Source organism: Crocuta crocuta, unplaced genomic scaffold (genome assembly GCF_008692635.1).
Source record: "Crocuta crocuta isolate KB4526 unplaced genomic scaffold, BGI_CrCroc_1.0 scaffold107, whole genome shotgun sequence".
Classification (NCBI taxonomy): domain Eukaryota; kingdom Metazoa; phylum Chordata; class Mammalia; order Carnivora; family Hyaenidae; genus Crocuta; species Crocuta crocuta.
The window spans coordinates 412,566-427,493 of NW_027531877.1; the positions used below are offsets into that span (position 1 = coordinate 412,566).

At 39.7% G+C, this 14,928-nt stretch overlaps 1 protein-coding gene across 5 annotated transcripts in view; it reads right to left on the reverse strand.

The window, feature by feature from the left end:
- PRELID2 (PRELI domain containing 2) overlaps nt 1–14,928 on the reverse strand; it is a 60,337-nt gene that overhangs the window by 25,593 nt on the left and 19,816 nt on the right. For all 5 annotated transcript variants that reach the window (XM_077773043.1, XM_077773045.1, XM_077773042.1 and 2 more), the window contains one exon: nt 7,173–7,278. In XM_077773043.1, coding sequence (XP_077629169.1) covers nt 7,173–7,278 — 106 coding nt within the window. The remainder of the gene's footprint in view (nt 1–7,172; nt 7,279–14,928) is intronic.

Consider the following 14,928-nt stretch of genomic DNA (forward strand, 5'->3'; position numbering starts at 1 on the left):
CTGTGTGTAGCACCTGAATCTGGATTTCATCAGCAACTCAGGAAGTGAAGGTCTTTTCTACTCTGAGAATCCATGAGTACTTGACCTTTCCAACTGATGGATGACATTTTCCATTTCACCTTTTCTCTACTGCCAGCCATACCATTCCCAACATCATCTTCACGTGTAAGTTTTCATGAGGTATAACTGGCATACAACATTATATTAGTCTGAGGTGTACAACATATTGTGAAATGATCACCACAGTAAGTCTAGTTAACATCCATCATTCTATATAGTTACAGAATTCATTTTTCTTGTTATGATAACTTTTAAGATGTACTCTCTTAGCAACTTGCAAATATGCAATACAGTATTAGTAACTACAGTTACCACACTGTGCTTTATATCCCCACATCTTCTTTATTTTATAACTGCGTTTGGCAACCACCAATTTGTTCTCTGTTATCTATGAACTTGGCTTTTGTTTTTGTTTTAGATTCTCCATATCAGTGAGCTCATATGGTATTTGTATTTCTCTGACTTATTTTCCTTAGCATGATACCCTCAAGGTCTATCCATGTTGCTGCAAATGGCAAGATTCCATTCTTTTTTTTTTTTAAATGTTTTATTTATTTCTAGGAGACAGAGAGAGAGACAGTGTGAGCAGGGGAGGGTCAGAGAGAGAGGGAGTCACAGACTGAAACAGGCTCCAGGCTCTGAGCTGGCAGTCAGCACAGAGCCCGACGCGGGGCTCGAACCCATGAACCGTGAGATCATGACCTAAGCGAAAGTCGGACGCTTAACCAACTAAGCCACCCAGGCGCCCCTAGATTCCATTCTTTTTTATGGATGAGTAATATTCCTGTGTGTGTGTGTGTGTGTATACATGTGCCACATTTTTATATCTTTTTTATCCATTCATCCATCAATGGATATTTAGCTCATTTCCATATCTTGCCTAATGTAAATAATGCATTATTTATGTGGGAGTATACCTATCGTTTTGAATTAGTGTTCTCATTTTCTTTGGATAAATACCCAGAAGTGGAATTGCTGGATCATGTGGTGGTTCTATTTTTAATTACTTAAGGAACCTCCATACTGTTTCCCATAGTGGCTGCACTAACTTACATGCCTACCAGTAGTGCATGAAGGTTCTTTTCTTTCCACATTCTTGCCAACACTTATTATTTCTTGTTTATTGATAGGAGTCATTCAGGTATAAAGTGGTATCTCATATTGATTTTGATTTGCATTTCCCTGGTGATTTGCGATGTTCAACATTTTCTGATGCATCTGTTAGCCATCTATATGTATTCTTTGGAAAAATGTCTATTCAATTCCTATGCTCATTTTATTTAACATTTGGTTTTTTTTTGTTTTTGTTTTTGTTTTTGTTTTTGCTATTGTTGTTTTGTGGATGGTGTAAGAAAGTGGTCCAGTTTCATCCTTTTGTATGTCACTGTCCAGTTTTCCCAGCATGGTTTGTTGAAGAGACTGTATTCATGGTTTCTCTGTTGTGAATTAATTTTTGACCACATATGTATGGGTTTATTTCTGGGCTCTCTATTCTTCCCCTTTGATCTGTGTCCATTTTTAGGCAACACCTTAATCTAATGACTACAGCTTTGTAATACTGTTTGAAATCAGGGAGCACAATGCCTTCGGCTCTTCTTTCTTAAGATTGCTTTGGCCATTTGGGGTCTTCTCTGATATCATACAGATTTTAGGACTGTTTATTCTATTTCTGTGAAAAATGCCAATGAAATTTTCTTTTGTAATATAAAGATATTTTCAAAACAAATAGCACAAAAATAAATCCATAGTCCATATGAAAACAGGAAAAGGATATATCATTATAGCAAAAATGGCAGAAACAACAGCTAAACACCCTCAAACCCGCATGGCCCTATGGAATTTAAGCCAGGTGGAGTCTGGATAAAACCAGAGGCTGGTGGCTCTGACCACAAGGGAGGACACTCTCTAGCCATTCAAGACCTTTTCAACTACCGATATCATGGCCCCTCGTTCCTCTAGTCCATTCCAAGTTCTTCCATTGCAACTGAGTTCCGTGCTTCTGCATTCCTCCATCCTTACTGCAAACCCCACATCTTGCTCTGGCTCTATCAAGCACACCACATCTGGCCCCACACAAGTGGCTGCTTGAGTGCATAGCTCGTGGATGTGGCAGTGTGGTATTCATTAACAGTATACTCTGGAGTCAGAGAGGTTTGGGTTCAAACCCCAAGTTCACCACCCACTCATTCTGTGAGCTTGAGAAAACTGCTTTGTCATTTGGAACCTCAGTTTCTCCATGAATAAAACAGGAATAGGAGTTCCTATGTCATAGATTTGTTTATAAAAGTAATTAAGGTAATATGTGCCATGCGCAGTGCGTGGCATCGAGTAAGTGCTTGTAAATACCAGATGTTATATGACTATCCTTCTCAGCACATCATAGTGCTGAGAACCGACCAGCAAGTGGGGCTCAATAATTCTCACCATCGGCAGATGTTTATTCATTGCCTGTCAAGCTTTCCACCCGGAGCTAGATATCAGTGAAGTAAAGCTGTATAAAGCACGGCCTCCACTCTTAAGAACTGTTTCATTCCTGCCTGTTTCTCTGGCATCTTATCCAATTTTACTATATGTGCTGCCGAAGCAAGCACACTGGCATCTTATCCAATGCCTGGCACACAGCTGATACTCAAAGTGTTTGTGGAACTACACTTCTGAGTTTAAGGTCTATTGTGTGTTCATAAGGGTTTGGAAAAAAACAAACAAGTACACATCCATAAGAAGAAAAAGAAGCATGTAAATAGGGTTGTTTTGTTTTTTAATTCTTGAAAACAAAAATAACAGCTTACGTATATTTGACCTGTGTTCTTCAATCTACTGAAAGCTCTCAAACATAGTTTTCACACCTATCTTCAGGAATGCATTCCCATCCTGTTGACAAGTGCATACAGGATCAGGGGGATAAATTGATCGGTGCCACCTTACACACACCACAAGCTTAGTGGGCTCTAAGTTCAGAACGGCTTCTACTTCAAAAGCACAGTTGTTAACTTGGCTACCAGAGGGCGATCTCCATTTTCCTGCCCACATACTTCCATTCTCAGAGAAGAGTGAAGTCCGAGGGATAAATGAAAAGTTGGCATTTGTGTCAGAAGGCAAGTCATTGCCCGAATTGCAAGTCACCTCAGTAGTGAAGGGAGGAGAGAAAAGCATTTGCACAAGCCACCAGAGGCACAGAAATACAAGTGGCCTCACCTCAGGGGTCCATATCTCGGGCCAGCTTTTAATTTATAAACACAAAGATATTAAATTTGTGAGTGTCTCATTTTGCTTTTTCTAGGAAAAAAAAGGATCAGATCCCACCTTTATAATCACTAAACAGCCTCAAGGATAAAGTCCTAAAGTGAAAATAAAGTCACCTAAAACACAATAACTTCCACAGAAGCCATTTATGCAGGCTCAGCTGTGAAGGTTTACCAGGAAGTCAGGCTGATACCGGAAAACAACCCCACTTGGATAAAAGGTAAAAGACCATTTAGCACGAGTGGCTCCTAAAATTTAAAAGCTAGCTCATTGGGGCACCTGGGTGGCTTAGTCGGTTAAGCGTCCGACTTTCGCTTGGGTCATGATCTCGCGGTTGGTGGGTTCGAGCCCCGCGTCGGGCTCTGTGCTGACCGCCAGCTCAAAGCCTGGAGCCTGTTTCTGAGTCTGTGACTCCCTCTCTCTCTGACCCTCCCCTGCTCANAAAAAAAGAGGAAAGCCAGAAAAAGCAAAAATCTAGCAGGGAAAAATATATTCTTACTTCTGAGCATATGCAAGAAAATGCAGGAATTACTGGGGTTCCTCACTTTAAAACTTTAAAGCCACTTGGGGTGCCTGGGTGGCTCAGTTTATTCAGCATCTGATCTAGATTTCAGCTCAGGTCATAATCTCATGGTTCTTGAGTTCAAGCCCTGCATCAGGCTCTGCAATGGAAGTGTGAGACTTGCTTGGGATTCTCTCTCTCACTCTCTCTTTCTCCCTCCCTCCCTGCTCCTCCCCAGCTCTCTTTCTCTCAAAGTAAATAAACTTAAAACAAATTTAAACCCACTCGATGATTTCCAGATAATACGCATCAGAAACCAAATGAGATATACCTGGGCATTCTATCTCCTTTCTACTCACTTCCACATGAATGTAGGAGCCCTGTCCAAGCTATGATGGGTTCAGGGGAGTTGGGATTAAGATTCATAAACCACCCCCTCTGCCATCAAACATACAATCTACTGTAAGATCGTGCCAGAAACCCTTGGGAGTATTTATGCATCCCACCACCCTTCTCCCTGGGACATGACACCCCACTCAATCTACACAGTCACGACCTGGGACAAATTTTGTCTGTAAAACCTGTCTTTTACCCTCCTGGCTATGCTTGACCTATGGAATGCCAACCGAGTCCCTTCCAAAGGATTTGGAAATGAATGAAATAGGCAGACATTTCCTTGGTTGGCCAAAGCTCGATACAACACGTACATGTGGACTGCAGAGGCCCACATCACACAGAGAAAGAGAATACAACAGGTGCATACTCTTAGAGACAAGTGCTGAAGAAGGATTACTATCCGGGTTCCTAGCAACTCTCAGTGCCAGGGAAGACCATTCTGAAGCCTGCCTGCCTCACTGCCCTTGTACCCTTACAATGAATGAGCTAGCCTAAGGTAGTTTCTATTACTTGCAACCAAAGAGCCCTCATAACTACGGAGGAAGTAAGTCTGCAACATAAACGCATCTGATACACAGCACGGTGCTGAGTAGGCAAACCATCTGCTTCCATTAATCAGAATACATCTTGCAGAGTAAAGTGGCAAGGGGGTAAGGCCTGTTGTAAAACATGGGGATGTGAATCCACACTCCACCTTTTGTTAGCCTTGTGACCTTGAGCAAATCCACTTAGCCCATGCTTACCACAGCGCCTAGCACAAAGCAGGCGCTCCACATATATGCGTAAGAAAAAGGTGGACAAGCAGCCACCCACATATTAGGTGCACTTATCTCTTCCAAGACATTTCTCATCGATACAACGGGACTAATAATGTCCACTGTATGCATCTCACAGGATCACACTATACACATCCACTGCATGGTTAAAGGTCATCACAGGGTTCAGATTGATGGACAGGTCGAATATGAACCCACCTGAACTAATCAAAGAACACTTATTTATCTAAAGCAGGGGTAGGCAAACTATATAGCCCACAGGCCAAATCCAGTCCACCACTAGTGTTTGTATGATCCACAAAAATGGTTTTCACAAATGAACATGTGCAATTTGATGGTAGGGAACGCTAACTCTGAACTGCAAATTAGCTAAATGTTATGTTCTCCCACAAAATGGGATCCCATTTTTTCTGATTATGATGATGATTATCTATATAACAAAAAATTCAATTATTATAATATCTTTAATTCTTTAAATTAAAAGAAATTTGTGGAAACCTGTTTTCCTCTTGTTATAAAGTACCAACATAATCTCTCCAGTTTGCTTCTTGGCCCACAAAGCCTAACATATTTACTGTCTGGTTCTTCACAGAAAACTTTTCTCAATCTTGATCAAAAGAGTGTATAAGAATACTCACTCAGGGATATGGCAATGAAATTATTTTTGTCATCAGCCCCATTAATTTCAGAGTGCAATTCTGCACAACGTGTGGGTTTTTACACAGGCATACTTTGCCACACAGCAGAAAAAACCTCCCATAGTGTGTGATTGAGTGAGGTCACATCAGACCTTCTAGAAGCCCAGCTATCCACTTCAAGCCCAGCTTAAATGGGCTGGGCCAGTCTGGATCTGTGCACCTCTGAAACAGCAATACACCATTCATCTTGACAGTGTGTTTATGGAGTACAGTTCAGTATCAAAAACTCATTCATCACCCTCAGCCTCCCAGACTAACACATCACGGTCCAGGCTCGTTCTGGAACCTAGAGCTGCAAAGTGAGAACAAAGGTTTGTTACCCAGATAATCTCAGGAGCCTTAACAATTCCTTCAGACCAGCCATTAAACCTATTAGTCTACAAAACAAAGCAAGGTAACATACGCAGGGCATATACCCTGAGTAAATTCAGGAAGTAAGTGGTTATACCCCTTATCACAATAACAGCCACAATTAGGAAGTACAATATTATATATAAAACAAGTTAATAAAAATTAAATAATTTCTCAATACTTTAGAACACCTGTAACAAGCGTATCATAATGCATAAGGAATAGACTGTACCCTAAAGACATTTGGAAAATAATGTTGTGAAGGCAAGAAAATAGGACATATAAATTTGTCTATGTAAGATAGATTAAAATAGTTCTATTTAAAACGGGTACCGAGGGGCGCCTGGGTGGCTCAGTCAGTTAAGCGTCTGACTGTGGCTCAGGTCATGATCTCACGGTTTGTGGGTTCAAGCCCCGCGTCGGGCTCTGTGCCGATGGCTAGCTCAGAGCCTGGAGCCTGCTTCAGATTCTGTATCTCCCTCTCTCTCTGCCCCTCTCCTGCTCACGCTGTCTCTCTCTCTCAGAAATAAATAAAAAACATTAAAAATGAACTTTAAAAATAAATAAATAAAACGGGTACCGAACTTAGACTCTAAGGTGGTCTCTAAGTCACCTTCATGGAACCCTAAACTCCCAGAGAATTTAAAAACCACAAGAAATGACAACTAGGAGCTCCATGTCTCTGAATCTTCCTCATCCATAACATCAGAATAACAAAAATAGCTACTTTCAAGGTTTGTATTAAATGAGATGATAAAAATTCTTTTTATAGTAAGTCGCGCATAGTAAGTGCTCAATAAATATTAGCTATTATCTTTTTCACTAAATGGGTGTCATCATACTGAATATGCTGAAAATGTAATTACTCACTCTGATTATATCTCTTCATTCTCCATACTATCACACATTCTTCACTGGCATAGTTTTAATTTAATGGGTCACAAATGGCACTTAAGTTTTACTTTGATTTGGATGCACGCAATAATTAGCAAAGATAATTTTTTTGCATCTATTTGTTTATTTTTTATTTGTTTATTAACTGTATTTTTTCTCATGATGTCTGCTCAGGAGCCTTATTCAATAACCCAATGGGAATTTTCATGATTTCTTAAAATGCATGTTGGTTCAAAACAGAAACAAGCTTACCTTCTGGGCTCCCTGTCTTAAGAATGTGCTGGCAAAAGTCTCCAAAATGCAGTTGAGAAAGCCAGCCCCTGTAATTGAAATTCTGCCTCTCTGAATGAACTCTGTCCTGTAAAACAAAACAAAACAAAATAAAAACCACATCACTGATGTCATTCTATATTTAGATATTTACAGTCAATACAAAATAATATCCCTAATAATTCAACAACTGCCTGTTATAACAAAAGTTCTGTTAAAGAGACATTTACAGTTTATACAAGCAATTGTTTTATTCAAGTTAAAGAATATTTGTTTCGTGTTGCTAAAAGAGTAAATTTTAATTTTCTCATCACACACAAAAATAATTGTGAAGTGATGGATGCGTATTATGGTAATCATTTTACATTACATACATATATAAAATTATGTTGTATACCTGAAACTTACACTATGTTATATGCCAATTTTATGTCAATAAAGCTAAAGGAAAAAAGAAAATATATAGCTTCATTATTCTACATGTAACTACTGCAGGATATAGGATGTCTAGTCATACCTAAGACTGTATAATCCTCTGATAAAATTGTTATAGTCAGGAGACCTGTTCTTCTTGACCCACAATAAATAACCTTAATTAATTCCAATGAAAATATTCTTATGAACACATATGTTCATTTCATGCTCCAAAATGGCTTCTTAAAATTGAGTCTGAGATAATTATCAGATGTAAGACTTTGGTTAGATTACTAAGACTGTCTTAACTCAGTTTCCTCATGTGTAAAAATGGGAATAACCATAGTATCTTCCTTTCACAACTCTTTTGAGAAGTGAGTTAATACACACAACGGGAATATGAACTGTTCCTCGGACACAATGAACATTCATGAAATGTTAGCCACTATGACTACAGAGGGAGAGACAGACAGTAGAGACAGAGACTAGAAAGCCAGAAGCCTAGGTGACTTCTTTAAGCCTTGATTGCAGAGGGGGGCCAAGATAAGATGTGCCACTTTGCTATTTTAAGTTCTATCAATACTAAATTATTTCATAAAACAGAGAACACTTGAGAGTGACATTAGAAAGATGGCAGAATCACCTCAAGGCCCTCATTCCCCCAAGAATGTCCCACCTTACCAATATATGGACCAACTTGCCTATGGGAGAACTCTAGAACTAGTTAAGAGTTTGTAGGTGAGTACAAAGTCAAGAAGAACCACATCAAAGTTATCCTAACTCTTATTAGACCTTCTGTCTAATTCTCTCGTGGCAGTAGCCTCTACATTTAGAATGTGCGTTCAGTAAAAAGAAGCCTTCAGATTTCATCATTAAGACAGTATGGTATTGGCACAAAAACAGACACATAGACTAATGGAATAGAATAGAGAACTCAGATTTGGACCCAAANTTCAGATTTCAGTCTCTCTCTGTCTCTGTCTTTCTCTCTCTCTCTCTCTGTTTGTCTCTTTCTTTCTCTCTCTCTCTCTCTCTCTCTCATACACACACACACACACACACACACACACACACACACACCCTAGCCAATCTGACAGTCTAGGCAAATAGTCTGTCCAGGCAAAGCAGCCTTCACCTCTTAGATTTAAGCCTATTTAAAATGATTTGTTCATGTAAAACTATATCCTAGTGACACTAATCTTTCCTGTCTTTATTCTAGATTAGTCAGAGTAGAATTTTACAGTGATTTTAATATTTAAAAATGAGAAGCTGAGCAGTCTTACACCCTTGGGAGAGATAAACTCTTCAGTCCTCAAGGCAAGTGTAGGTGAGGGATTAATAAAAGTCTCGCTTACATCATATTCTAACCAATATTTCTTTCTGCTACTTTTGGGCGATTTAAGTGCACAGAAAAGCACTCTCATGGTTTTCCCACATATCAAAGAATAACAGGGCAGTAAAGCAGGGCCATGCCCTCACCATCATTGAAATGAGAGTTTATCCTAATATATTTTAAGACTGCCAGAGAAGAAAATGTTGCACTTTCCCTCAATAATTCATTGACAAAGCACATGAGACATTTTCTTCCTACTACTCAGAGCTAACCTAAATCCCTCAGGGTAGATAAGCCTTCTTTTAAGTTCCTGTGCAAAATGCAACAGGTTATACAACAATATACAGATTAATTTCAGCTCTTTAAAAAGCAGAAGAAGGAAAAGGAGAAGGAGGAGAAAAGGGAGAAGGAAAAAGAAGAAAAGATGGACGGATAGAAGGATGAATGGACAGAGCTAAAATATGAAAAGAATCTCTGGGCATTAGAATTATAGATGTTATGTTCTTTTTACTAATTTTCTATAATATGTATTACTAGGCAATCACCCAAACTAATAGTAAGGACCTGAAAATCATTTATATAGAAATAAAAAGTTATTCTTTAGGAGGCTCTGTGCTCCCAAGAAGCATTCTCAGCAAAGGTACCTGTAACTTTCCATTCACTTAAAATCTCACTAAGTTACCTCCTTGGCTTGCTCTATCCCACACTACAGAACCTCCAATTTTGTGCCTTTTGTCCTAAGACTTTCTATGGCCCCCAAGCTTGAAGGGTTTGTTTCACTCAAGAGACATAAAGATGATTCAAGTTTTCCTACATCTATCTTTTATTTCTGTTAGATCTAAAGATAAGGTCTAAGGTATAACACTTATGATGTTATATACCCAGCATCACTTTTACTCTTCAAAAACTATATAGTAACGGTGTATTATGTATCAGACACTGTATTATCTTCTGAGGTTGGTATACTATCTTTTTTTAAAAAATTTTTAATGTTTGTTTTATTTTTTGAGAGTGAGAGTGAGTGAGACAGACAGACAGACAGACAGACAGAGTGTGAGCAGGGGAAGGGTCAGAGAGAGAGGGAGACACAGAATCCAAAGCAGGCTCCAGGCTCTGGGCTGTCAGCACAGAGCCTGAAGCGGGGCTCAAACCCACAAACCATGAGATCATGGCCTGAGCCAAAGTCAGATGCTAAACCGACTGAGGCACCCCTGAGATTGTTAATCTTAAAACATTTTCCCTCTTTTACACATGAGGAAGCTGCAATAAAGAGAAGATAAATAACTTGCCCAAGGTCATATAGCTTGGCTGCATGTAGACTCAGTATCCACTGCTTCAAAACCCCAGCCCTGTTCCTATGTCAGTTAAAGGTACGGTCATCCTCTGAGTCCAAGCTATTAGAGACCTCAGCAACATGGAAGTAAGCTCTGTTTCTAATCAACCCAAGCATTTAATCAGTCACCAGATTGTATTCACTTTTCTTCTAACATCTCTCAGCAGTCCATGTCATTCTCTCCCCTGCTACCACTACTGCCTGGGGTTAGCATAGCAATTTTCTCTTTCCAGGACCACAGGTGCCTCTCAGTGGGATCCTTGTCTCCAGCGTGTACTCTAATCCACACTGCCCAAAGTCAGTTTCCTAAACACATGCTGATCTAGTCACTGACTGTTTACTAAGTCACAGAGAATAAACCCTGTATGTTCAGCTCAGATTCACCCATATTACCGCATCTAGCTGTCGTTTGTTCATTTTCATTGCTGTGTAGTGTTCCACGGTCTGAAAATACTCCTAATATTTTCTCCATTCTACTGAAGATGAACATTTTATAATGCATCCAGGTACATATATACCCAAGTGTCTCTAGACTATCTAATAGCTGAATGTCTGGGTCTGTCTTTACTAGATGATGTCAACAGTTTTTCTAAATGGTTGTAGTTGTACTTTTTTTATTGCCTCCATGCCAACGTCAATGTCTAGCACATGGTAGAAAATCAATAATGCATTAGGAACAAAAGCATGAAGAGAAGGAGAGAGGGTGCAGAAGGGAAGGAAGCAAAAGAATGGGCCAATTTACAGTTTGTCTCAGTACTTTTGTCAGGGAAATTGAACCAAATAGCTCAAGATTTCTACCTGCTGACATCTGTAAGGGGCAGCCTTCGCCTGGCTGAGAGATATGGCAGTATTTGGAAAACTATGTTAAAAAAGGAGACTCACTCACTCAGGCAGTGCCTGTATCAGAGTCACATCTATTGCTCTGTCCACAGGCAGGCATAATTCAACAAAGAAGACAATGGAATCAGGACAGGGAAAGCACACCTCAAACTCTGGAACACCTTTGTGAAAGTGAATGGCGGTGTATACAGCCAGTCTCCTACTTTTAGGTCATTTAAAAATGTGTTTCCTTCCGGATTTGGGAAAATTAAAAAAAAAAAAAACGTCCAGAGGAAATATGGATAAATTAATTCCCAGAGCACACAGCCACCAGCTCTGAATCCTCAAAACGGCAGTTTCCGGGAAAGTGAAAGCTCTTAATGAGATCCTGTCCTTGAATTATTGACTGGTTAGGTATGGCAAATCTTGCCTAATTGTTTTCATGATGGGAATTTAATTAAAGTGTCTTGGAGTAGGAAAAAAGTTCCCACAGATATCTCTGTGGTGATGACATCTCAGTTCTAAGCACGGCGATTTTGGCATTCTCCTGTAACCACGGAGGGGCAGCCCACAAGAAAGGTAGGGTGTGCAGGTCAGGTTGCCGGCTCTTGGCCCTGCTAACCCCCTGGGTCTAGCAGTCATGCTAAAATTGCCTGGCTCCTACATGAAATCCACCACGCCAGAGTATGGGGTCTTTCCCACCCCCTCTTACCAAGCCCATTTATGTCATAACGCTTCCGCAGAGAACCAATTCCATCTACAGAGGTCTCAAGTGCTAAGCAGTTTTCAGCCTTCACACACACAGACACACACACACACACACACACACACACACACACACACACACACGNTGGGAAAAGATAGTTGCAAAGGACATATCAGATGATATGATTTTGACATATCAAAAACAACCCAGTGAAGAAATGGGCAGAAGATATGAACAGACACTTCTCCAAAGAGGACATCCAGATGGCCAACAGACACATGAAACGATGCTCAGCATCCCTCCTCATCAGGGAAATACAAATCAAAACCACACTGAGATACCACCTCACGCCAGTCAGAGTGGCTAAAATGAGCAAATCAGAGAACTCTAGATGCTGGCGAGGATGTGGAGAAACGGGCACCCTCCTACACTGTTGGTGGGAATGTAAACTGGTACAGCCCCTCTGGAAAACAGTGTGGAGGTTCCTCAGGAAACTAACAATAGAACTCCCCTATGACCCAGCAATAGCACTGCTAGGAATTTACCCAAGGGATACAGAAATGCTGATGCATAGGAGCACATGTACCCCAATGTTCATAGCAGCACTCTCCACAATAGCTAAAACATGGAAAGAGCCTAAGTGTCCATCAACAGATGAATGGATCAAGAAGATGTGGTTTATCTATACCATGGAATACTACATGGCAATGAGAAACAATGAAATCTGGCCATGTGTAGCAACATGGATGGACCTTGAGGGTGTTATGCTGAGCGAAATAAGTCAGGCAGAGAAGGACAAATATCATATGTTTGCACGTATAGGAGGATTAGGAGGAACTTGACGGAGGAACAAGGGGGAGAAGAAGGGCGGAAATGGTGGGGGAAAGGGAGAGAGGCAAACCATGAGAGACTCTTGAATGCTGACAAAAACTGAGGACTGATGGATGTGGGGGGGAGGGGGGACGGGCATGGAGGAGGACACTTGTGGGGATGAGCACTGGGTGTTACGTGGAAACTAATTTGACAAGAAACTATTTGTAAAAAAGTAAATAAATAAATAAATGCCAATTAGGGAGGTGGCTGGGTGGCTCAGTCAGTTAAGCATCAGACTCTTAATTTCAGCTCAGGTTATGATCACATGGTTTGTGGAATCAAGTCCTGCATCAGGCTGCACCAACAGCCCAGAGACTGCTTGAGATTCTCTCTTTCTCCTCTCTCTCTCTCAAAATAACTTAAAAATAAATAAATAAATAAATGCCAATTAAGAATGAACCAAGAAAATTATGTAACATACACTATTGCTAGGTAATGAAAATCTTTTTCCCCAAAACTGTTTAATATTTTTAACAAAATGCAGGTATCATATTTTCCAGGATTAGAGTATTTAAAAATAATTTTATTAAAAAAAAGTCACTAAAAGTCCTGAAGAATGTTTTTCTTGGATTCTCAGAGCCAATTATCAGTTTATAGACCATTGATAAAGGTTCAGATCAGACTAGCCAATAGCCTGGATATCTGAGAAAACAGAGGCTAAACTGAGATAGAAGAAAGACTTTTGTGTTTTCTATATAAAATCAGACAATTCTGTCATTTTACTACTCCTATGCACCAAAAAAACCACACACACACACACACACACACACACACACACACACACACCCCACAATAAAAACCCTCCTCTATTCTCTGGCCACAGCTTTTATACTTAATCCCGAATATCTGTGTTCTATGTGAAGTTCTTGCCATGGGGAAGGCTGAGGAAAACACACTAAGGGGTGGTTCCAGGCAAACCTGCCTCAGATGCTAGTAAGACTTGGCATTCGTAGTCATTCAGTGTGCGGCTGGAGGACTTTAGAATTATCATGCAAGGACCAAAATTATGAGGCGCAGTAACAATTTGCACAAGTGATGGGGCTGCAGAATGGATTTGAGATTTATTTGAAGTTTCAGTTATTTGAACTTGAAAGTCTTACTATTTCCCTTAAAATGCGAGCTGAACAAAAAATTCAAGTCATATAGAGTAACAGAAAACAGGAAATTATCCTCTGAAATCAGAGCTCACAGCAATAACCACTATTAACACTTGATGGGTGTTAATATTTTGCTTTTGTTTTTAAACCTATCTCAAAGTAATTATTTCTCACCCATGCACGGTGATAAAATACTGGAACTTTTAATACTCAACCTATTTATTTACTACAGATACAAGATGTTGCAAAAAAGAAAATCTAACTAGCCACTGTGAACTTACGGCTGTAGGAAAATGAGCTCTCACCATAAACTTCACCCTTTTAAGGTGTATACCTCATTGTTTCTGGTTTATTCAGAGTCATGCAACCATCAACACTAGTTCTGGAATATTCTCACCACACCAAAAAGAAGCTCCATTATGTGGCCTGTGTAACAGGCTTCTTCCACTTAGCATAATGTTTAAAGCTTCACCCAAGTTAGAACATGAGTCAGAAATTCTTTCATTTTTTTGGCTGAATAATATTCCATGTAGAAGTATACCACATTTGGTGATATATTCAGCAATTGATGGACATTTGGTCTCCACACTCTGCCTATTACGAACAATGGTGCTCTAAACACTCCTGTACAAGGTTTTGCATTTTCACAAAACATTTATGTTTTCAATTTTATACACAATTGCTGGGTCAAGTGGTAACTCTGTTTCTTTTCCAAGGCACTGAAAAACTGGTTTCCCTAACAGTTGCACTATTCACATCTGCAACAGTGCTGTGTAAGAGTTCCGATTTCCCCCCACCCTTTCCAACACTTGCTACCTTATATCTTCTTTATTATAGTCATCTAGCATGTTTGAAGTGGTATCTCATTGTGATTGTGATTTGCACTTCCCGATGAATAGTGATACTGGGCATCTTTGGATGCACCTATTGGCCATCAACATAGCTTTTTAGAGAAATATCTACTCAAATTTTTTGCCCATGTTTTAATTAGGCTTTTTAAAAATTCAAGTATAATTAACATACAGTTTAGATTAGTTTCAGGTGTACAATATGATTCAACAATTCTATTTGTTACTCAGTGCTCATCACAATAAGTGTACATTCTCATATATTAGGGATATATATATATTACTGGATATATGGTTTACAAGTATTTTCTCCCA